General features: G+C 43.2%; 1 protein-coding gene across 1 annotated transcript; it reads right to left on the bottom strand.

Annotated features, from left to right (window-relative positions):
* Positions 1-16,817: 16,817 nt before the first annotated feature.
* On the bottom strand, positions 16,818-23,227 carry PSMB1 (proteasome 20S subunit beta 1). The gene is made up of 6 exons (XM_067535963.1): positions 23,040-23,227; positions 21,275-21,382; positions 19,771-19,852; positions 18,986-19,115; positions 17,846-17,952; positions 16,818-17,109 (listed from the first exon to the last, which is right to left on the bottom strand). Exons 1-6 carry the CDS (start codon positions 23,138-23,140, stop codon positions 16,924-16,926), a joined length of 714 nt encoding a protein of 237 aa, XP_067392064.1. The 5' UTR covers positions 23,141-23,227; the 3' UTR covers positions 16,818-16,923.
* Positions 23,228-24,792: the final 1,565 nt, after the last annotated feature.

The raw sequence follows: 24,792 nt of genomic DNA, 5'->3' as shown, positions 1-24,792 counted from the left end.
TGCTCTGGCTTCTGAGGTCTGGTCTACATTATAGACCTATACTGGTATAATTACGTTGCTCAGGAGTGTGAAAAATTGACACCCCTGCGCAACATAGTTATACCAGCCTAACCCTCCAGTGCAGGCAGTGATATGTCGGTCGAAGAGCTTCTCTCGTTGACCTAGCTACCGCCTCTCAGAGAGGGGGATTGAATAGGCCAATGGAAAAGCTAGTTCCTGTCGATGTAGAGCGTCTTCATTAAAACACTATAGCAATGCAGCATTGTAAGTGTAGACCTGTCCTGAGTGACCAGACAAGTTTGAAAAAGGTTATTTCCTTGTTGGGACAGAAATACGTTAACACAGACCGAGGGCACCAAATCCTAGTCTAATTTATTTACAACCATGTACACTCATGAACTGGGCTATTAGATGGCAAAGCAAAATACAGCTGATAAATTAAATGTAATGCACTGTTACAAGAACCAACAGTTGGGACTAGATTAAGCCTTTTATAAGCTGTGCTGCAGATCTGTGTGAATGTGGGGAGGGGAGGGTCCCTCGACAGTGTTCTCCTGCACATCAGATTGCTCTTAAGTCAGGAGCCCATGTGAAGACCGGCCCTGTGGGCAATATGACGAGGTGAGTGGTAGGTGGTGGGCTGCTGGCCAAAATGCTTGGTATGTGCTAACAGAGGCGACGCATAAGGGGTGGGGGAGAGATGCGGGGTCACATGTCTCTCCAGATTTGCTGGTTAGCTTATACTGAGCATGCGCACACTGCTGAAGCTGGCTGCCTTCACTCTGCCCCTCTCCGCTACCATCAGCAGGTATGGGTCCTCTCTGCATGCTAACAGTGTTCCCTCTCAGGTGTTAATGGATGCAGGTGAACCAGTGCACAGCACAATATAATTGCAAATGGCGCCAAGGTCAGCCCACGTTCAGCATTGATTTGTGTTTGGTCCTCATATGCATTTGTACCTAAGCTCTCTTGATCACCATTTCAACTGCATCCATCACTAACGGCAAGAGTAATTTTGCTAGGGTTAGACAAAGCTTTCCTGGTCTTGTACATTAGCTCCAAGCACTGAAAGTGAATTCTTAAACAAGGGTTTTCACTGAAATTTTTGTTTTCAATTAAATCTGACCTAAAAACCTGTTTAAATGATGACCCTAAACCTTTTGCTAGTGTTTCTTCAAAAATTTCTATCAAATTTTCTGAATTAAGCCAAGGGAGAACTCTCTTTGCTTTTGTGAAGCAACACAAAAAAGCCAGAAGTTTTTGTGGCTTGCTTGAAATAAGTAAATGAACACATTTTGCAGAAACACTCTTTTTTTTTTTTTTTTTTTTTAAAAGTTCCTCTAATTCTGGTTAGTCAAACAGCTCCTAAGTACACAAGAGGGGAGAGAAATAGAACATCATTTTGGCTCAAGCAGCTGTTAAAACTGTCAACCAGTTTCAGAATACTTGGCAAGAGCTGTAAATGTAGCACTAACGAGATTGTGATTGCTCTTCAACTAGCAAATAAATACCTTCAATACCAAAAGGCTTGTTGCTGCGTGTACTGACAGAAACTGTATTATCTTTTCTGATTTGAATCTTCTATTCCATTATGCTATATTTAAAAGGACATGTCAAGATGTACAAATCAAGTGTAAGGGCTGCCAACCAGTACAATCCAAAATGCAGCTTCACTTACAACACTGCTTATCTAAAAATCTCGTAAGAATGAAAAAATCTCATGAGAATAAAAAAAATTTCTAAGGGCTAGTCTACACTTAAACTTGCTGTGGCACAGTTGTATCAGTACTAAGAGTGCTTGTGTAGCCACATTATGTCAACGGGAAAGAGATCTCCCGCCAACATAATAAAACCACCTAAATGAGCAGCAATAGCTATGTCGGCAGGAGAGCATCTCCCGTTGAGACAGCGCTGTCCACACAAGCGCTTATGCTGGCAAAATTTATGTCGCTCAGAGGGGTATGTTTTTTCACACCCCTAAGCGACAAAAGTTTTGCCGGCATAAGTGCTCGTGTAGACAAGGCCTAACTTAATGAAAGCTTCTTTTTTATTTAAAAATTGTTACAAATGGTAGAGCCATGTGCATGACAATAAGAGGGAGATAAACAGAGTGACCTACCCCAGTTTAGTTTCACTAATAAAGCTTATTGAAGTGTAAAAATTAAACAAAGCACAAATCCAATTACACTCTCAGCCCTTTGGACCAGGGACACTGCATTACACTACCTAGCCAAATGGGGCCCAAATTGTGGTTTAACTTTTGAGGACTAACATAATACAAAAAAAAGGTGGTGAAAAACGAAGAGCCAGATCGTGTGCCACAAATCCCGGTGTGTATTTCCCACTTTTTAGGGTGGAATAGATGGAGCATAGCTATCCCTGCAGCACCAGTCCACTTCCCCCATCTCAAGCTCCTACACCAGATCCCTATGGAGGTCTCTCCATGGGATGGGAGATCCCAGCGTGGGGAAGGGACATGGGAAGATGCATCAACCTTGCAGGGATTTCACCAAAAAATTCATGCAGCTTGAGGCTGCATATACTTTTCAGCAGAGATCATTCTGTGCTGTGGAACCTCTCCCACTTTAGAGCAAATTCTTGGAGCAGTAGTAGACAGCAAAACTGCTAATGAACTGTTGCAGAAGAACAGAGACTATAGAACTGGTGTGGATGGAAAAAGCTACTCGAATGATCATGGGGAATCCCCAGACCTTAGGGATCCATGGCCTTGGATAAGCCTAATTCCTTTATTTTCAAGAAGGCAAATTTACACCCCCTACCCTCACGCCGCTGGAACAATTTATGGGAAATTGTGGTGAAATCTTGCCACCTCTTGTCCTTTCTCTACATCTCCCTCACCAGAGGGCGCATCAGATCAGACATTTTATTTTTACAGGTCTGTTATCTTTAATAAATATGAGGCAGCATAAACTCTAACAAAGATTTATTTTTGTGCCATGATTCTTTGCAGATGACACACAAATTGGGGAAGTAAATAATGAAGAGGACAAGTCACTGTTACAATGCGATCTGGATCGCTAGGTAAGCTGGGCACAAGCAAACAATGCGTGTTTTAATATGGCTAAATGTAAATGTATACATCTAGGAACAAAGATTGCAGGCCATACTTACAGGATGGGGGACTCTAGTCCGGGAAGCAGTGACTCTGAAAAAGATTTTGGGGTTGTGCTGGATCATCAGCTGAACATGAGCTCCCAGTGTGATTCTGAGGCCAAAAGGGCTAATGCGAGCCTTGGATGCATAAATAGGGGGATCTCAAGTAGAAGTAGAAAATTATTTTACCTCTGTATTTGGCATTGGTGTGCCTGCTGCTGGAGCACTTGTCCACTTCTGGTGTCCACAATTCAAGAAGGATGTTAATAAATTGGAGAGGGTTCAGAGAAGAGCCATGAGAATGATTAAAGGATTAGAAAGCATGCCTTACAGTGGTAGACTCAACGAGCTCAATCTATTTAGTTTAATGAAGAGAAGGACAATTGCTGACTTGATTACAATCTATAAGTACCTACATGGGGAACAAATATTTAATAGTGGGCTCTTCAATGTAGCAGAGAAAGGCATAACATGATCCAACTGCTAGAAGTTGAAGCTAGCCAAATTTAGAATGGAAATAAGTTGTACATTTTTAATGGTGAGAGTAATTAATCATTGGAATAATTTACTGAGCATTGTAGTGGATTCTCTGTCACTGACCATTTTAAAATCATCATTGGACATTTTTCTCACACATATGCACTAGGAATTATTTTGGAGAAGTTCTGTGGCCTGTGTTATATGACATGTTCAGACTAGATCATCACAATGATGGTCCCTTCCAGCCTCCGAATCTTGACCATGTTCCTTTAACCTTTCTCTTTTTGCCAAAGTGTGTTAATTATTGTCGGTTACGGCGACGTGCTCTTTGTAGGAGTCCCTCTCTCCCCACCCCTTCCTACTCCTCTGAAATTATCAGCATTGGATCTGAAACGTGCCAGCAGCAACTGTTAAAAGGTCCAGGAGCAGCCTAACAAGGAAGACACTGATAGTTATTTACAGAAAAACCCATTTTTAAAAAAAATCTTGAATGTTTTGTTGCAGTGTCACACAATAAAATACATAGAATAAAATAACTTAGCACTGCAGTAGGGGAATGCAAGGTATTGCCCAGTCCCACCAAACAAAACCACCAAGCCCACATCCGTGGGAGTAGGGCCTGAGAAAGGAGTTCAGGACACAAGGCTCTGTTAATGTCAGGCCCCTACATGCCATCTTCTCTAGTTTATGACTGCCTCAAATGGCCTGAAAGCAAAGGACACTTGCCCTAAACAAAGCAAGGATGAAGGAAGGAAAAGAGATGGGGAGGGAATTTTTTTCATCTCCAATTCCCAACACTTCATGATCACTCACGCTCAGGATGCCTGGTCCTGAGCAGTGCTCAGCATCTCCCAGGAGCAGGCCAAGAATAAGAAAAAGAGACTGTCAGTTTACATTTCTTAAATTGATTTACTTCTGTTTAGATCTGGGGGAAATGTAACTTTCATTTTGCTGGGTTTTATTCTGCATTGGTTCCTACCCCCGCAGTTTGAGGTGCAAACAAATCCCAAATCTCAAAGGTCAAATTCAGTTGCCTCCACTGAATTTCCCTGGCCTGGTGACTGTTGGGGCTTCCAAAACCTTTTGACAAATGTGGGAATTTGAAGTTAGTAACAAAACCTCCCACCAAGTGAGTTTCATCCAGTGTCAACAGGAACATTTCATACAGCTTTACTTTCAATAGCATTTGACAATTTCTGAGCATCTAATTCATCCCAGGAAATCATAAGAAAATGGAAGCAGACCACTCATATTGTCCCACAGCAGCTAGGGCAGGGGCACAGACGCAGATTCAGGTAACTGTGGAAGAAAAGGAAAAATTTATACAAGGTCTGACACGTCAGGTTAGAAATGAAACTGTTTGGTATTGCCCTCAACTTAAAAAATAAACACCTTAAAATTCAGGAAAATCTTGGTCTTAGTTAAAATAATTAGATCACCTGCATGGTGTTGTCTTTTTTCAAAGGACAAGGCAGAGAAAAATCTGCTGTGGGTAAAGAGGAAGTACATACACAGGTCTCAATCCTGCAAGGTGCTGTGTACTTTCACCTCCCCTGATTTCAACACCACAGTATTGAAAACATGTGTGCAGTTTATACAGTGCTGCCCAAAATGCATGTTCAAATCTGTCAAGTCCATTTACCGTAAAATTTTCATTACAGACGGGGGCTGACCTGACACAGACATTTATCTGCTGCTGCTGTACAAGCTATGCAGCAATATGCACCCATATGTCTGAGATCAAAATAAGGCCGCCTTCAAAATCAGTAAGGCAAAGCTAGGGAAGCCAGTAAAATACTCTCTGGCTATTTTTACACACAACAATTTTTTGAAGCCTGTAATGGCAACTAAATATTGCCATCTGATGGTTCCTCTTAGCACTGCCCCAGATAAAATCAATTCAGCTCCATGTTCAAGAGTAGCTGGCTTCCCAAAACACATCTCTGCAACTTGCAGGCTCTGAGCAATGAAACTAGAACCTGGGGGAAGTGCTTGGAACCAGCAGAGCGATCAGCTCGAAAAGCACTCACTATCCAAAAACAAAGTGCACCCTTTTTAAAAAAAAAAACAGTCCCAATCTTGCTGCAGAAAGTGGCCCCAGGTGAAACAGGAATACTGCAAAGTAGAGAGGTAGCAAATTTCCCTCTCTATTCATTTTGGGATATAAATCTAATCCCCTGGCTCAAGTAGATAAATCTAACTCAGTTCTCTGCTTCCAGCAAGCACCAGCCATATTCTGGTGCTTGATATGTCTTAACTCATTGTTACTCCTTATGAGTACTTGTATTGCAGTAGTGCCTCCATCACCTCCATAACCCTAGGTGCTATAGTCACTTCATAAACATTAAACACTTAGCTACATCACGGTGGTGGTGGTGGTTGACTAGTATCATCCCTGTTCTGTACACAGACAGTGAGCTGAGCAAGGTCACACACAGAGCGCAGAGGCAGGGCTAGAGCTGGGACTAGAACTCAGGAGATTCCTAGCTTCTAGCCCTTCTGCTCTGACCATGTTTTTTTATTGTAAATACTTGGGGCACTACCATCATATAAAGGCCCCAGGGAGGACTGGAGACCCACTGTGCTGAGCATGGTCCATAGACAAAAGCCTGCCCTGGGAGATGGAAAATCTAAAGACAACTGCTTAACCTGACAAATGAATTTGTTTTATTCAGCAATAAAAAGTATGTGGGTGGCTGATTAGAAAACATGCTTCATAACTGTGCTGACATAACTCCAGTGTTTACCTATCATTGGATGAATGTTTAAATACAAGCAATTCAGTCAATATGGCTATGTTTATGAACCAGCTTTGTTTAAAAAGCAAAGAAAGCTGATGCAATAGCTAGCTTCTTTAAGGGATTTATGAGGTGTGGATTATAGATGGTCAATTCTTCTCTTGCTGTATTGTGCTTACTTGTACACTACACATGCAATCTAAAAGCACTGTAAAAAAATTGTAATCCAAGAAGGCTACCAGCTCACTTTTCTGGCTACATAGTAACCTATGGAGTCCTTTCAGTTACTTTTCCTGGCAAACTTGGGGCTTGAGCATGAGTGAGGATGTCATCAGGACAGGTCTTGAAGAGGGAAGCCTGACTTGATAATATGATACAGCCTTTCTCGGTCCCTTGATCAAATCCTTCTTATATTGGGAGTGAATGCAGTGTTAGCATCTCCTGGCTGCTCAGTAAGCACCATATGTGAAATAAGTTTGGGGACTCAGTCCCCGTTACAAGTATCCACCACAACTGGCATCAATTGGCCTTTGTTGGGCATTCTCAGAAGACCGGCTGAGGACTGAATGTGCATAGTTATCTGATTCCCCTCATCCCTAGAAACGTTCCCTGCTGGATAGCATTGATGCATGATGGTATGGTGAAGCTTGTACTACCACTGTCTCTTACTGTATCTGTTCTGAGTATAAACAGAACTTTAGGCCTTGTCTAGATGACAAAGTTGCACTGATATAACTTATGGTGCAAATTTAAACTGATATAGGTAAATTGGCACAAACATTTATTTCAGTACGAGTAGCTTTTGCAGTTTTGTTTAAGTCTGCTGGGTACAAATTTGAATTAATCCAAAATAAAAGTGTACACAGAGTGGTTTGCACAGATTTAAATATTCATTTACAAACCCATTTCAGTTAAACCAGTGTAACTTTTCCATGTAGACCAGGTCTTAAGTCTCCAAGACTGACAATCGGGCATCTTTCGTGATCACTAAATTCATTAAAATATCATTTAAACAAGGGGAAACATTCTTTTCCTTCTGTGCTTACCTGTATTTATTTTAATAATATATTTCAATATCTTAATCAAGGAAACAGACTAATCTAGGTTACCAGTCCTAGCAGTGTGTGACCCTTTCAACATGAAACCCAGATACATATGAAACTCACGTAGTTTTGTTACAAACCTAGGATCCAGCCCAAATTCATCAGTGTTCACTAAACTTAAAGCAAAGCTTGTGATTTATGGTTTCATGTGAAAATTATGCACAACTCACTATTGCATATGGATTAATATGAAACCACATAATGCTCAGCTGCTTTAACTGAATTTCACTTGGGTATTAGAGTTTGAACTTGAAACTCAGGAGGTTCAAAAAAACCACACTAATCATTGCCACAAACTCTTTCAGACAAATTGTTACAGCTCTGTCCCAGCCAGCTGTACAATGTAACTTGCATACAAAGACATTGCAGTAATTTTAAATATGTCAAATCCTTTCAGATAACTTTATCAAAATTAACTTTAAGAACCCTATTTAACTTGCTTTATCAAAAGATAAAAATCAAATGTTCCAATGAATAAATACTGAAAGAATGTTTCTAATTCTCTTCCTCTGCCCTCACCCGTCCCCACAATTTGCTTGTGGTGACATCAAGTGACTTCAGATCTCTAGTATATTATTCAGGTTGATTCTCCTCCAACTATCCATGGACGTTAAATCTGTGCTTCTTACAAGGAACAAGAGTGGCACCCAGTGGTCAAGTATTTTAATGAACTCTTTGAAAGATCACCCTCTTAGTCAAACTTCGGCAGTCACTAGTTTTAAATAGTGTGGCTGTGTAACAAATGTGGATGGGTGACCAGCCCAACATTCAGATTCTAAGTAGATTGATAATGGAAACAGTTACAATGAACAGAGGAATGAGGCAACATCAAGAGCAGGCAGACTGGGAGAACTGAGGTGTTTCTGTGCAGGGGAGGGATGTGCTGGCAAGGGCAGAGTACAGCAGTGGGAGGAAATAGAAACGGCACCACCAAGAGAGAAGGCAGAAAGAAGAGTGTCATTTCTTTAGTGTTATTACTTTGGGTGTCTATATCTACCCTTCATGGAATAGTCAGAGCAGTGAGTTGCAGGCTATGAGAAGAAACAACCAGATACAAAATAATTAAAACAAATCCTCAGGGCACTCACTTCAGAATAATTAATTTTGTATAAAAATGGCTGTGTCAGAAAAAAGGTCAGGCTGTAGCTTAATAGGATGTGACTTTCTGTAGGAATGTAATATAGTACAAATCCATTCTTTTCTACACAAACAGTGTCTTATCACCTGTCTGTGACTGACCAGTACTTCACAAAAAAGCCAAATTGCTCCCTTCTGGGGCAATGTGACAATCTGATCATTCTAGTGCAGTCTCACTTCCTGGGAGAGTGTACAACTCAGTCCTGCTACATTTGGCAAGAAGCCTCTATCTTTAATATAGAGGTAGGACATGTGCAAAAAAGTGAGACTGGTCTCAGCATATTTTAGTTAAAGCACATGCCATGGCCTGGAAAAGCTGAACGAGCCATTTGCAAATACACAAATTTTCATGTTATGATCATCTGAAATATGCTTTGCTGACTCATACAATTCAAGTCTGTTATTGTTTACCTTAAGATTTAGCAGCAGATAAATGAAGAAATACATTATGTCTGAAGTGAAATAATGCTTCAATCCAAACTACTGCACTGAATGACTAAAGCAGGGTTCCCCAAACTGTGGGGCAGGCCCCCCTAGGGGGCCACGGTAGGCCTAAGCCAGCCCCCTGAGGACAGGAAGGAAGCACCACCCAACCCCGCTCTGCTCTGGCCCCTGCCTGTCCCCCCCCCCGCGCAGCCCCAGCTCCACTCATGGCTACAGCCACAGCCCTGATCCCAGCTCCCGACTGCAGCTCCTGGGGGGGAGCCACAGGCAGATTACATTGAGGCAAGGGGAAGGTACAATATAAAGTTTGGAGGCCCACTACTCAAGAGTATGAATTGAATATGCAATCTTACACTGGAGAACAGAAGGTTAGACTGGTCAGCTCTCAAATCAAATGACAGTTCCAGCTAGGATTTTTGCCCCAGTCATTATTCCCAGCGGCTTTCACTTTGCTTGAAAGTATTAGTGAGACCACATCTGTGTCCTGCACTGCTGATTCATGGAGTCAGGAATGCAACGATTGTTCCTTCCTTAGCCTACGTCCACATGCGGAGCTAGAGGTGTGATCCCCAGCTGGTGAAGAAAAACTCATGCCAGCTCAATGAGAGCTAAAAATGGTAGCTTAGCCCCAGTAGCATGGACAGCAGCGAGTGGCGGCACAAGCTAACCACCTTGAGTATGTACCTACAGAGTCCAGGAGGGTTTGTACTCAGGCCAGCTAGCCTGGGTCACCGCTCACAGCTGCACATGCTTATCGAGCAAGCATGAGTATGTCGATGCAAGCTGGGAATCACACCCTTAGCTCCAAATGCAGACAGACAGTCTTAGGGTCACTGTATACCAGCTTGATCACAGAAGAGAAATTACAACATGAAAGACTCTCTGCTGTAAACAAACTCATTGCAATTTTAAATGCTTTTCTGAAATGGCTGAAAAACTGGAGAGCGTGAGCTGCCAGCTGGGAAAAAGTTTATAGCTAGTGATTCTTTTGTTTTTAAACCTGTTACACTAGCTTTTCACAATACTACTCAAACAATCTGTATTTACTAAATGTTATAGTTAGCCTGGCACCTCACTCATTTAACCCAATTAGTCACCACAAGGTGGCACTCACTTCATATGTTAAAACTTATAGAAAACAAGAATAGGGACCAGGAACACCACTGACTCCCACATGCTGGAATATTGATGAGTTTATCTAGTGAAGCCACTTGGTTGGAAAGACTAATGCTGATCAAGCCTATATCTCACTTGTGTATTCTTTGAAAGCACATGTGGGAACCAAAGTTGCAGCTAAAACTTTTTTTTGTAATTAGAGCATGCAATAATAGCAATATTATGAACCCAGACCAGCATCCATAGAAGTCAATTGATAAATTCCTATTAACTGAAATTAGCTTTAGATTGGATTGAGTTACCATGGGTGAGTTTGGAAATGAATAATCATTTTAATCGGCATCCATGCAACTGTAAAATGTTATTAACCCTAACAAAAGTGTTAAGATGGTAATTCTGTATTGATATATATATGCTTTCTAGTGGATATAGAAAGTCTAAATTATATATATCACTTATTAAATTTTAAAAATTTACTTTAAAGCACTACTAAAATAATTTTTTTTTTTTTTTTTTTTTTTACTAGAGAGCCAAATCTTGAAAAATCCACTCACTCCAGACAAGTAGGATTCTTTCCCTGGTTAGTGCCATCAGCATTTTTACAATTTAGTTTTTGTTTTAAATTTCCAGGCCCTACCAACTGTGAAGAAAACCTTCCAAACATGAACTTATTGTAAAATAAATAAAACTGTTACTAACCTTTTGTAACTGTTGTTCTTAGAGACATGTTGCTCATGTCAATTCCATGCTTGCCAGGTGTGTGCACATGCTCACCTGCACAGCTACCAGAGATTTTTGCCTTAGCAGTATCTGTAGGGCCGGCTCTGGCGCCCTCTGGAGTCCCATGCTCATGCATTGGTATGTGAGTCGCCACCAGCCCTGCGCCCTCTCAGTTCCTTCTTGCCATCAACTCCGACGGGGGGAATGGAGGGCAGGTCACGGAATGGACATGAACAACATACCTCTAAGAACAACAGTTACGAAAGGTTAGTAACCCTTTTTTCTTCTGAGTGCTTGCTCATGTCGATTCCATGCTAGGTGACTCACAAGCAGTATCGCTGGAGGTGCACTCAGAGCTGGCATCGTCCCAGGTCTGCTGGATGATGGCATAATGGGACATGAAGGTATGGACCAAGGACTAGGTAACAGCTCTACAGATGTCTTGGATTGGTACCTGTGCCAGGAAGGCTACTGATGAGGCTTGAGTCCTGGTAGAGTTGGCTGTAACAATCAATGGTGGAGGTACCTTTGCCTGCTCATAACAGAACTTGATGCAGGAGGTTAGCCATGAGGAGATTCTTTGGGAGGAAACCAGCAGGCCTTTCATACTTTCCACCACTGCAATGAAGAGCCGTATCGACCTGCAGAAGGGTTTAGTCCTTTTAATGTAGAAGGCCAAGGGCCATCTAATATCCAAAGTGTGCCATCTACATTCCTCACTAGATCTGTATGGTTTCAGGAGGAATGTCCTAGTTATTGTGAAACTGTGACACCACCTTTGGTAGGAAGGCTGGGTAGGGTCGTAGCTGGACCTTGTCTTTATAAAACACTGTATATGATGCTTCCAAAGTGAGTGCTCTGATCTTGGAGACCCTTCGTGCCGAGGCAATCGTTACTAGAAGGTGACCTTCCATGAAAGCAGCAGCAGAGAGCAAGTAGCCAAGAGTTCAAAGGGGAGGGACTCGTGTGTCTTGATGGAACTAGGTTCAGGTCCCATGGAGGTATAGGATCCCTGACTTGAGGGTAAAGTCTCTCCAGGCTTTTAGGGATTCTGATTGTCATGTCATGGGAAAAGACTAATCTATCCTGGACCAGAGGGCGAAAGACTGAAACAGCCGCCGAGTGAGCCTTCAATGATGAGAGGGCTAGACCTAAAAGATGCAACAAGTAGTCTAATATGGGCTGAAATGAAGCCTGGTAAGGTGAGATTTTTTGGCTCCAAGCCCAACAGGAGAATCTCTTCCATTTGGCCAGATATGTCACTCTGGTAGAGGGCTTTCTGCTGCCCATCAGTAGCTGCTGAATCTGAGCTGAGCAAGCCCATTAGTCAGCATTCAGCTGCCATGCCATCAGGTGCAGGGACACTAGGCTCAGGTGTAAAAGATGGCCGTGGTTCTGGGAAAGGAGGTCAAGCCATAGTGCCATTTCCAGTGGGGATGCAATTGATGGCTCTAGTAGCGTGCCAAACTAGTGTTGTCATGGCCACACGGGAGCTATTAGGATCACATTCACCTTGTTGCACTTGTGGATCAGTGGTATTGGCAGGAAGGAGTACATGACTGTTCCTGCCCACGGAAGAAGGAAGGCATTGGATAGGGAAGCCTTGTCGAGACCGTGGATCAAGCAGAACTGGCAGCACTTCCTCTTCTGCCTGGATGGGAAAAGGTCCATTTGGGAAGCCCCCCCACTTCCAGAAGATCCTACCGGCAATCTCTGGGTGAAGTGACCGCTCATGGTGAGATTAAAAGGACCTGATGAAAAGCTCTGCTTGCGTGTTCCTGGTGCCCGGTAGATGTGACGCCACGACATGAATGTCGTTTTGTACAGTAAAGAGCCTCTTGACACAGGTCTGACTAATGGGCGCCGCCTTGCTTGTTGATGTAGAACATCGTGGTGGTATTGTCCGTTAGAATGTGAACCACTTTGCTCGTCACATAGGGAAGGAACACTTGGCAAGCCAGATGTATTGCCTTGAGCTCTCTGACGTTTATGGGGAGACCTCGGTCCTCTTATGACCAGATCCCTTGGTGTGCTGAGATTGTTGATGTGGGCTCCCCATCCTAAGTCTCAGGCACTGGAAACCAGTGTCATTGAGGTGGATAACCCCCCGAAGGGCATGCCCTCCATCACTGAGTACGGATTTCATCCACCAGTTCAGGGATAACAGAACATGTAGCGGGAATGTGACCACATGGTCCAAACTGTGTCTGCTCGAGACGTACACTGAGGCCAGCTACAACTGAAGAGGTCTAAGGTGTAGACATGCATTGCATACCACATAAGTGCAGGCTGCCAGATGCCCCAGGAGCCTGAGTCATGTCCGTGTGGCCGTGAGAGGGTAGGCTTGAATGCGCTTGATGAGATCTGACTTTGCTCGGAAGAGGCTCTGGGAGGAAGATCCTGGCTTGGGTGGAATCGAGGACTGCACCTATAAACTTTATCTGCTGGACTGGAGATAGAATTGACTTCTGCTCGTTTATGAGTAGGCCCAGACGCTGGCTGGTGGCAGATTGTCGCTGCACTGGACCTGAGCTTGCAACCCGCCCTTGATGAGCCAATTGTCTAGGTAAAGCCTGTGCCCCCTGACAGCATAGGTAAGCAGCCACTACCATCATGCATTTTGTGAAGACGCTTGGGGCAGATGGAAGGCAGTGCTGTAAATTAATATCTTTGGTTCACCATGAACCCAAGGAGTCTCCTGTGTCCGGGGAAAATTGAGATGTGGAAATACTCATTTCTTAAATCAAGGATGGCATACCAGTCCCCTGGATCCAAGGAAAGGATGATGGAGACTAGAGAGACCATGCAGAATTTCAGCTTCTTGAGATACTTGAGGCGGCGCAGGTCTAGGATAGGTCTGAGATCCCCTTTTACTTTGGCGATAAAATAATGGGCGTAAAACCCCCTTCCTTCCATATCCGGAGGACCCTCCTCTACAGCCCCCACCTGCAGGAGGGTTTCCACCTCCTGAATGAGAAGTTGCTCATGAGAAGGATCCCTGAAGAGAGAGAGAGAAGTGGGGTGTGGAGGAGGAAGTGAGGAAAACAGCAAGGTGTAGCCAGTTGATATGGTGTTGAGGACCCAACAGTCTGATGTAATCTGGGCCTATGCAGGGAGGAAGAGCGACAGGCAATTCAGAAATAAAAGGGGAGATGGATCCTGAAGCGAGACTGGGGTGCCATAGAATCAGAGTTGGAAGGGACCTCAGGAGGTCATCTAGTCCAACCCCCTGCTCAAAGCAGGACTAACCTCAATTAAATCATCCCAGCCAGGGCTTTGTCAAGCCGCAGCTTAAAAACCTCTAAAGATGGAGATTCCACCACCTCCCTAGATAACCCATTCCAGTGCTTCACCACCCTCCTAGTGAAAAACTTTTTCCTAATGTCCAACCTAGACCTCCCCCACTGCAACTTGAGACCGTTGCTCCTTGTTCTGTCATCTGCCACCACTGAGAACAGCCTAGCTCCATCCTCCCTGGAACCCACTTTCAAGTAGTTAAAGGCTGCTATCAAATCCCCCCTCATTCTTCTCTTCTGCAGACTGAACAAGCCTAGTTTCTTCAGCTTCTCCTCATAAGTCTTGTGCTCCAGCCCCTTAATCATTTTTGTTGCTCTCCGCTGCACTCTCTCCAACTTCTCCACATCCTTGTTGTAGTGGGGGGGCCCAAAACTGGACACAATACTCCAAATGCAGCCTCACCAATGCCGAATAGAGGGGAATAATCACTTCTCGCGACCTGCTGGCAATGCTCCTACTAATGCAGCCCAATATGCTATTAGCCTTCTTGGCAACCAGGGCACACTGCTGACTCATATCCAGCTTCTTATCCACTGTTACCCCCAGGTCCTTTTCTGCAGAACTGCTGCCTAGCTCGTCAGTCCCCAGTCTATAGCTGTGCATGGGATTCTTCCGTCCTAGGTGCAGGACTCTGCACTTGTCCTTGTTGAACCTCATCAGATTTCTTTTGGCCCAATCCTCCAGTTTGTTTAGGTCCTTCTGTATCCTATCCCTACCTTCCAGGGTATCTACCACTCCCCCTAGCTTAGTGTCATCCGCAAACTTGCTGAGGGTGCAATCTACCCCATCCTCCAGATCATAGATGAAGATGTTGAACAAAACCGGCCCCAGCACCGACCCCTGGGGCACTCCGCTTGTGACCGGTAGCCAGCTAGACATGGAGCCATTGATCACTACTCGTTGAGCCCTATGCTCTAGCCAGTTCTCTATCCATTTTATAGTCCATTCTTCCTTGGGTGCACCCTCAAAATGGCTGATGTTGCCCACTTGGGTGTCGTGAGGGGCCTGGCTGAGCTGTGGAGGAGGCTGGAGCAGGGTGACGATGCTTGAAGCCTCTGTGTCCTCCTATAGGAGCTGTACCGTGGAGGGCCCAGGAATCTAAGCTGTTATGGCAGAGGATAGAATTGTCTCCTAGGGGCCTGTCGTGTGTATAGGCCTAGGACCACAAGGTGGCCCTAGAGTCTTTAAGGCCATAGAGCCTAGTGTCATTTTGTTCTGAAAAAAGAGTGTTGCCCTCAAAAGGAAGGCTGTATTGACTGCTGCACCTCCTGGGATGACCCTGAAGACTGCAGCCAGGAACATCTGCGCATGGACACTGCAGAGGCCACTGACCTTGCCACCGAATCTGCCCCATCTAATGCCATCTGCAGGGCAGCCCTGGCTACAGTCTTGCCCTCCTGTAAGATAGGGGCGAACTCCTCTCTGGATTCATGTGGCAAGAAATCCTTAAATTGTTAAGTAGTCCTAGATATTATAACTATTAAATAGATACAAGAAAGAAAAACTATTCTACATCACTACAAAGCAATTAAACTGCAAGAGAGGAGTTCCAGTAACCATCACGAGTGGAAAAAAGGAATTGAGAAGGCACAGGGCCTCATATACCAGCGCATAAATGTGGGGCTCCAGGGTGCACCAGAGCCAGCCCTATGGATACTGCTAAGGAAAAATCTCCAGTAGCCGTGCACATGAGCATGCACACACACCTAGCAAACATGGAATTGACATGAGCAAGCACTCGAATAGTACAATGCTATCTTCCAAATTCTGCAGACAGTTGAAGTGCCTCTGCTGATGCTTAGAGCTTCCCAAGCTGTTGCAGAGTGAGAACACTCAACAGTGGTCAGTTCCACTGGTGCTATTCAGCAGATAAGTCAGTAGCTTCTTAGGAAAGCTCTAAGCAGCAGCAGGTGGCAAATGGAGCTATTTATGGGCTAGGAGAATCCAAAAGTTAAGAGTCTAGGACACGTCTGGTTATGGAGACATTCCCAACACAGCAGCCAGAGGATATTGTGAAGGTCAGTGGTGGTCTTCAGACTTTTAATACTAACTAGTCAGAGGCAGATATGAAATGAGCCCCTGAGCAGGGTCCAAGGAAAACACTGTTAGGAATCCCTGCACCCTTCTCTCTTTCCCACTAGTAGGGAGAACTGCTTTCTCACCTCAATGTTGGTCTCTAGCTAACAGTGAGAGCTATCAGCTAACAGCTACCTCGGTAAGATTTCCAAGCCCTCTATGGATGAGGATAGGCAAGAGGGATAAATGGCATAAATTAGAAATTTTGGAGAAAGAGCAAGTTATATGGGTTAGAGAGAAAAGGAAACACTGAAACCAACCCAACAAGGAATGTGGTAATACAACAGAGGAGGAAGAAAATGGATTGAAAAGTTTTTTCATCCTGAGTAGCAGGCTTCTTACTAACAGTAAAAGTTTTACTCATGTAGAGTAAAACTGGCAGCTGTAAAAACTGAAGGGTAATTCAGTCTACCATCTGCTGTCAGTCAGACATGTGACCTACTTTGCAGCATTCTTTGTTTTTCCATTTATCAAAATGAACCAATATCCCAATCAATCACTGAATGGATTGCCCCAGTTTCACCAAGTAACACTGCCACTTTTCAAATTCCATCAGTAATGTCTGAAGACAGCAAATATTCAACATCAATAATTAATTTTTGTTACTTTCTTTTAATAAGATAAATGTCATCACAAGTAAATCAGACCTGGTAAAAATTAGATTACATAATGCAGATTTAATTGACAAATATGCTGAATTAGTCTTTCCGTAATTGAACAGTCTCTTCCTTAATACCATCTTTTGAGACAATGCAGATCTTAAGTGCATCTCCAGTGTATACATCTCTCTCAGCTGCAGAAATAAAGACATCTTTAACTAGCTGCATAGCCTTTTCCAGGGACAAAGGCACATGCTCCACATTTTGCATATTCTTGAAGCCAACCTAGGGAAGATAGTGATATTGGATTACTTTTAGTTTCATGGGTTTTAAAAAATTCAAGTAAAGAGATTCCATCTAGCTTGTAAAATTAGTTTAGTCAGACATCAGAAGTGCTTGGCTTAAGGGTGAACAGAAATTCTAAATCACAGCTCAATCTCTTTTGAACACCCAAACACTGGCAAAGGAATTTGGTTCAATGATTTAAACTTTGATGTAAGGCTGCTGAAAAGCTGGTGCATAAATGGAGGCATGTTAGTAATGCAATTATACCTACTGAGTAGAAAAAGTAGCAAATTGGGCTCAGGATAAGGCAAGTATGGTTTTTCTCCTCTCCAACTCTACTCTAATATAGACTAGATTTACAAAAAACCAGAATGAACATTCAAATTGATCCAGTTCCTACAGAAGCTTCCCATTCCAGCTCAAAAGAGCTACCACAATCAAAGCATTATATGCTGGATCATACAACAGAGCACGATCTGTTTATGCATTGCTTTGCAGTACTCTAAGAACATTAAGAATTTGCACAAGTGTGGATGTTCAAGTTTCTAGAGGTTGTCTAATATTTTCACTTTATGTCTGCCCTTCACAGAACACTGTATGGAAAGAACCACCATTCCCGCAGTCTACACATGTTATAGCCCTTTTACACAGATACCAGGGTAAAACCATTTGGAAGAAATGAGACACACAGGTTACCTAGATGTAAAATAAATATTTTTGACATAATCAAGATTACCTGGTTGTCAAGCAGGGGCTGTAGCATGGCACTTGCTGAACCACCAGCTTTGAATGCATCTCTCTGGTATGAGCCTACTGGGTCAAAGCTATATACTGCTCCCTTCCCTTGAAGAAGAAGAAGTTTATATTAAGTCTACATGCCAGAAAGCTATTTTCTTAATAATGATATACAAGATCTACTTTAGAAACACTACATATACTAGTTTCCAAGCCATCCTGAGACAAGATTAATAATGTGACCTCTGAAGAAAAGGTGAACAGAGGTCTGAGGATAAAGACCACCTCTGATTCGTGGACAAAGCCATAGAATAGAGGATCCTGTTGATATTCTGGCTGGAGCTCAACCAAATAATTGGAAAAGCTTAAAAGCCAGAGATAAGAGCACACTTCTGAGGTGCTAAGGTGATAGTTACCGTCCAAGTTTTATTAAACTACTGCTTGCCTCTATCCATATATCTCCAAAGGTTTTGATTTGCAACAGTGTATTCGTTAATTTCACAGGCCATTTAAAAAAGAAATATGCTGCTGGAGCAGCCTTGCCTACCAATAATAAAGGGTATGAAGGTAAAGTTAGTATTAATATGAGTTGGTAAAACATTTTATAACTATAAATATTTCATCTTTAAACTAGATGTTTATATGTATGCCTGTATTCGGGGCCAAAGTCCCATGAAGAGAACACTAGCAGTATATTCCAATCCACCTTGAAATAGTAAACATGAAAAGACAAAGGTAGAAGTGTTTTTAGCAAAGATGTTATTTCAGCTTTGTACAAGTCATTTAAATAAGTAGGATTTAGCCATCTTTAGACTTTGGAGTTCATACACACACAGATTCTTCAGAAATTGAGAGCAGTAATACATCAAGATGTCGGTGAAAATTATAAGATTGGTCATGTAAACTATGCATTATTTTATCTACTTAAAGGGACTAATACTTACCAAAGCTAATTTCATAAAGTGCTTTGAGATCCTCAAAAAACATGGGAAGCGAAGAGCAATATTATTTCATATAAGTGAAGCAAAAATACAAGTTTTTTCAAACTGTACCACCACTCTGCTACAGCTGAAATGATTGCCCTTCACCTGCAGAAATCAGTCTCCCGTCCCTTTGCTTTCCATAAGTCTTAAGTCTTTACCTTCTTCATCAAGCCCACCAATGATGTTGTAAACGTAGTAAGGAAAGAAGCGTCGAGAATACAGGATTGTAGACAGCATTGCTGCAATAGCCCCAGTAGTCATAGTCTTGTTATTGGAATGCTTGTACATCTGCAATCACCAAATGGTGCAGCACACAAAAAGCTGGGTTAAACAGTAATGCTAAAATAGTAAGTGAACATAAATGAACTCTAACCACTATTTTTATAACAAGAACATTTCAAACTACATCTCACCAAGAAAAGAATAGTTCATAGCAGGAGTATAATTGGAATACATTTAATGATTATGAAAATTCTATTAGTAATCTGAAAACGAACAATTTATCACAATTAAATGTTGGCATACATATTGAATTTCTTAAAGAAGTTTAGGCACAAAATTTAGGTTTCATACAGAAGTTTTTATAAAAACAGATGTCATTACCTGTTCACCAACAATACTAATATATTAAAATTGGATGTTTTAAAATCTGCATTTACTCTTTAAAATGTGTGTGTTCTAATTGCCTTTGCATTTTACTCAGCTTGGACAGTAAATACATATATATTATTACATTTTCACTTTCTAGTTCTTTCACTAACAGTGCTACAACAATTGGGGTATAAATGCTTCGGGGGAATGTTTGAAACAAAACAGCTACCTTTACTTTGTTACACTTCTATTTCAGTTTCTTCTCTGGTCTAATTATTGCTCTCTTCTCTAATAATTTAATAAGGTTTTATTACTTTCATTTTTATACATAAAATATCGAACATTTAGTTACCTTTAGTCTTGCTTCGATAATTTTAGTAAGTGTAAGGCAGTCTCCATGAAAACCACTGCATCCAATGACTGTTTGATCCGTTCTGTAAAATGCAAAGTTTGGTAATATTTCAGTAAGCACTATAAATATGAACTATCAACTACACCAATTTCTTACATGGATAAACAATGGTAGGAAAGCACTGAATGTGTCCTTAGGATTTTTTAATGCAATTTATCAACTGGAAACAATGATCAGCCAATTCTTTACAGACTATTAGCAAGTGATTTGCAAAAGAGTATAGCTCTGTAGACCAGTTTGGGAACCACTCATCTAGTGGTTAAGTGGAAGACTATGAGAAAAGAGAATCAGGTTCTATTCCGAGTCCTGTCAGATAATTTTTGTAATACCATGGGTATGTGATTTAACCTATGTACCTCAAATTGCCAATCGGTAAGATTGGAACAGGATTTACATATCCCTTAGGGCTATTGGAAGGATTAACTAACATTTTATAAAGTGCTTGGAGATCACTGACTGGAAGGAACTATAAAAATTATTAAAATATTAAACTTTTATTTAAAAATTAATGAGGGTCGATAATCATTTCAAGGTCAACTATTTGCAAACTATGCCATCTAAAAATTGACAAGGTTTTACACATAAATATTAAGTATTCTTAAGTTTAACAACCTACAGTGAAAGCTTTCTCTCTTAATACAAGACTACGTCAGTGTTACACAACCACCATATTTCAGCGGACAGAGATGGTACCAAAGTAACTCACCTCTGGACACTATCAAGAAGTTACTGATACGCTAAGCAGTTAACCAGGAGAAACCTGAACTCGTGAAGTGTGCCAAAGAAGACAGAGGGTTTGTGTCTGTAGCAGGTGGCAGTCCGGAGTGCGAGTGAGGCATTTGACACATTTGAAAGCATGTAATGATAAACTTTTTTAAGGGGATGCTATCCAGGTGCACTGAAGGAAGCACTGGATGAATGTGAAAGGAGGTTGATAAAGGAATTGCTGACAGGTTCACTGCTGGTCTCTGCTAGAGAGCTCTTCGAAGTAACAAACGATCTTCTGAATAATACTGGACTACTGACATACCTGGTATTCAGCCACCAAAGGCAACAATTTGGCACCCCAACTACTGGGTGTCAAGAATAGGCAAAAATATTCACTACAGCAACTCTAAGTGCTCCTACAATTAACTGAGCACTCTTAAGGGTGTCCATCAAAAAAAGCAGATCTTCTTAACTTGTGTTGAAACAATCAAAAACATCAAGTGTCAGTGACATTCAAGCAGTAAAACACAAACTAAGAATCTTGATCTCATTTACAGCATCACAAGAGAGCCCAGATTAAACCCTTACAAATCTATTTCCTGTCTTACTACAATATTTTTTTCTAAGACAGCAATGGCAAATGAAAATGTTGATCCTTCCATTTCCCCAAGATGCCTTACTCACAATACCACAGGATTTTTGAATTAATTTAAATTACCACAAGATTAAAACTTACAGTTTATAGCATTTTGGGCTGTCCCGGCTGTGAATTGCATAACCTTCACTCAGTCGCGTGTCTGAGGCAACAATAGAAAAATCTTCGCCAGCAATTGCCAACACAGTCCTTAAAGAAAACAAAGATTAATGTATAATCATGATTTCTAACAAATACTTAGGTGAAAGTGTGTGTTTCTCAAATGGGTCTGTGAAGCTTTGTCCCAATGATGGAGCTTCTTTCATTCTTCAAGCAGTTATGCTTTCTGCTAGATGTCATACTGTCCAGGACTCAAGATTTCCAGAAGGGTTGTTTTTTAAAAAATAAATTAAACCAAAAAAATGTGCTCCTTCACCTTAAGTGGCTGTTTCACATCTATATACTTTTTTTGGGCCCCCCCCGCGGGGCAGAGGGGGTTAAATTAAATCATGATCAAATGTATAGACTGCATGGAGAAAGGCAGTACGCAAGTAGAATGACAAACTTTATAGTGACCCGTGGAGAGGGGCTGAGGATAGTGAATCAATCCTAATAAAGGTAAAGTCTTACAGAAAGGGAGAGGAAACAGCTCAGACACATCTGATGGGAAGATATAACTAAGCATCAATAGCTTCATGTTTGAGAGTTTTATTTTCATCTTGTCTTAATTTTATCCTAATTTTATCAAATAACCGATTGCGATAGCGGCCACAAGTAAGTTATAGACTCAGAAGACTGGGATAGGTGGTGGGAACACAGAGAATGTTTTTAGAGATGATCCAACCTTATAAAAAATTCTGTGAACCAATGAACTAGTTAGTGGGCCCAGGTCCCACAGTTACAGAAGAAAAGTGTGAATAGATAAAATGTCTAATCTACTGGTAACAGGTAGCTATCAACACACTGGTTACAACTTTGATAGGATGAGCTTGCCAGTGGGTTTTCGGAACAATTAATGGCGTACCTTATGAATACGGAGGATAACAAAGTCTAAGACGCACACGTTCTAGAAGGAAAGTGATAAATGCTCATCTGCCATGATCCTTTAACATTAAAATTTGAGAAAGGGATCACAAAAGCAAGCCATGAGATCACTACACCTTGTGTTGGATTATTATAGATTTAAATTAGATCCCTTTCCTGGACACCTAACGGTGCTTCTAAAAGCTGGACTGCAACACATGCATTTTTTCACCAGACTAAATCCTGCCTTTCAACGCCCCTGGGCAACGAAAACCGCTGCACCGGCCAGTTACGATGGCGAAAGGCAGTTTCCAAACTTCCTTTCCTCAGCATCAGACTCTCAAACGCCGTGCAAGTGAGCACAGGGCCGCTGCTCCGTGGGGCAGGCAGAGGCCGGGACAACGGCGTGAGCCGCCCTGCCACCGACACGGGCCAGCCCCGGGCCCTCGGGGCTTTCATCGCGCGCGGCCTGTCCGCCGGCAAGGCGGCCTAGTGGGAAGGCGCAAGCGGTGGGACAAACCCCGCCCCGGGCAGCACGCGCGGGGAAGCTGCCGCCGCTGCCGGGCTCCCAAGACAGCCGGGTTTCTGTGGCTTCCCCCGTCGGGCTGGTTCGCGGCCCGGCCCGGCCCGGCCCGGCCGAAGCTCGCGTCTCGCGGGCAGGGGCAGCGGACGGTGGCTGTGACCCAGCCGGGCTGCCGTGGCCCCGCGACTTCCCCGAGCTCGCAGGCCCGGCGGAGAAGGGAGGCGGGGGGGACCCGCTGGGAACGGAAAGCGAAAGCGGCGGCGGGATCGCGGGACCGGGGGTGGGAGGGGGATGGGAAGGGGCGCGGGCCCGGCTCGTTACCCTCCGTTGAAGGTGTAGGGGGAGAACCGGTGCTGCACGGGGGCGCCGAGCTGGTGCCCCACCCCGAGCCCGGGCTCCGCGTAGCCGGCTGTGGACAACATCCTGGCGCCGACTCGGAGCCGCTTCGCTGCGCTCGCGCTACCGCCGCTGCTGCTGTCTCACGGCAAAATGGCGGCACCGGAACCGGAACTCCTCCGGCGTCGGCTCTAGGCTCGCACTGGCCTGATCTCCTCTGCTCCGCACGCTGCCTTCCCCCTGGAGCCGGCAGCGCCGCCTGCAGGCGGGATGAGTGAACGTCGCGCACCCGGCCACTACGGGTCGACCCCTGCACCGCACGCTCTTCCCCAGTAGGGGTGGGGCCAGCGTCCACACAAGGTGCCGCCGCCTGCACCAAACCGGGACCTGCCTGCGGTGCTCACACCAACCCCGGGGCAGCCAAAGTGGCAGCATGACACAGGATGAGGCAGTAAGAAAATTAACTGGCACCATGTGAGGAGCGGAGAGGTTCAGATCAGGCAGTCCCAGCCTGCTGCCCTCCACCCACCCTGCCCCGGAGCTGGCTTAGTTGGGGGAAGTTTGCTTTGGGCAACAGCCCCTCAACCTGCTGGCATGCTGGAGTTGAAGGGTCTATGGCTGCTGAGAGTGAATGATGGTTAGATATGGGAGAGCTGAGGAGATCCCCCACTGCCCCCTCCAAAAAATTGTATGTGGAAAGTAAAAGCTAGTTTTATAGAAAAAGGGTCTCAGGGTTAAATCCTAGAAGGAACAGGAGTGTCATGATGTTGTTGACGCTGTTCATACCATGCTTTTAACTGCGCCCAGGTGATATTGCTGCCTGCCTGTATATTTGATACAATTCCTTCTCAAAACCCTACCACACCCCAATTTAATAAGTATCTCAACAGTCACTCTCTCCCCCTGCACAGAGCATACAGCCACTACTTCTTGTTACCCTATAACAAAAGTCACTGGCATCAAATCATCCTTTTCTTATTGGCTCCAATTATACTGTTTGCCACTCTTTTAAAGGATTCATTAACAGCAGACAAGTTTATTTGACCTATATTTCTAATTTGCCAATTGCCACCGCCGTGTCTCAATTAATTCTCTAAAGTCCCAATCTTGGAAAAATGTACACAGGTGCTTAACTTTAGGCTGTGTGTAATCTCATTGACTTCAATGGGAGTACTCACCAGGTATAAAGGTAAGCATGGTGATAGCTTTATGTGTCTGAACTGTTTTTCTCTCTTTAAGGTATTACTAGAACACTCTGCAATATGCTACAGTAATTTTAGTACTATGGAGTGAATAAAAATGTTTATAGCAGCTTTGCTTTTATTTGGGCTGCGCCAGGATGATTAACAAAAGGTAATCTCTAACAATTGCTTTCTGCGTGACTGTGGCAACAAAACCTAACTGCACTGGCTGTTGGCTCACACCTCCATTAGAAAAGACAAAATTGTTAGTTGTGTAGCTAGGTAAAACAACTTCATTTTTTGAAAGGAAGTATAGTTGACTACTAGGCCTTGTCCATGCTAGATACATTGGGCAGGGTGACCAGTGTGGTGCACCCCAGTAAAATGGCAATCCAACACAGTTCAAGACAAAACTGCTCCTAGCAGTGCACAGACTATCACAAGTCTATTTTGAGTAGACTTGCTTCAAACAAATCATCCCCCATGAGGGGAAAAATACAGATACAACAAATATTTTTAAAAATAAATGTAAACTAGTCTGGGGCTATAAACACTAG

The sequence above is a fragment of the Emydura macquarii genome, unplaced genomic scaffold, assembly GCF_026122565.2.
Source record: "Emydura macquarii macquarii isolate MOO-44397 ecotype Brisbane River unplaced genomic scaffold, CSIRO-AGI_Emac_v2 contig_3517, whole genome shotgun sequence".
NCBI classification, from domain to species: domain Eukaryota; kingdom Metazoa; phylum Chordata; order Testudines; family Chelidae; genus Emydura; species Emydura macquarii.
Note: the sequence above shows the minus strand (reverse complement) of the source record. Positions and strands in the feature narration are given on the sequence as shown.

Excerpts from the sequence above, each read along its gene's own strand:
- PSMB1 (XM_067535963.1), bottom strand. The coding sequence starts at position 23,140 with ATGTTGTCCACAGCCGGCTACGCGGAGCCCGGGCTCGGGGTGGGGCAC. Across the intron at positions 19,853-21,274 it reads AGCCCAAAATGCTATAAACT|AACGGATCAAACAGTCATTG; the intron begins GTAAGTTTTAAT and ends TGCATTTTACAG. Across the intron at positions 19,116-19,770 it reads TTATCGAAGCAAGACTAAAG|ATGTACAAGCATTCCAATAA; the intron begins GTAACTAAATGT and ends TGGTGATTGCAG.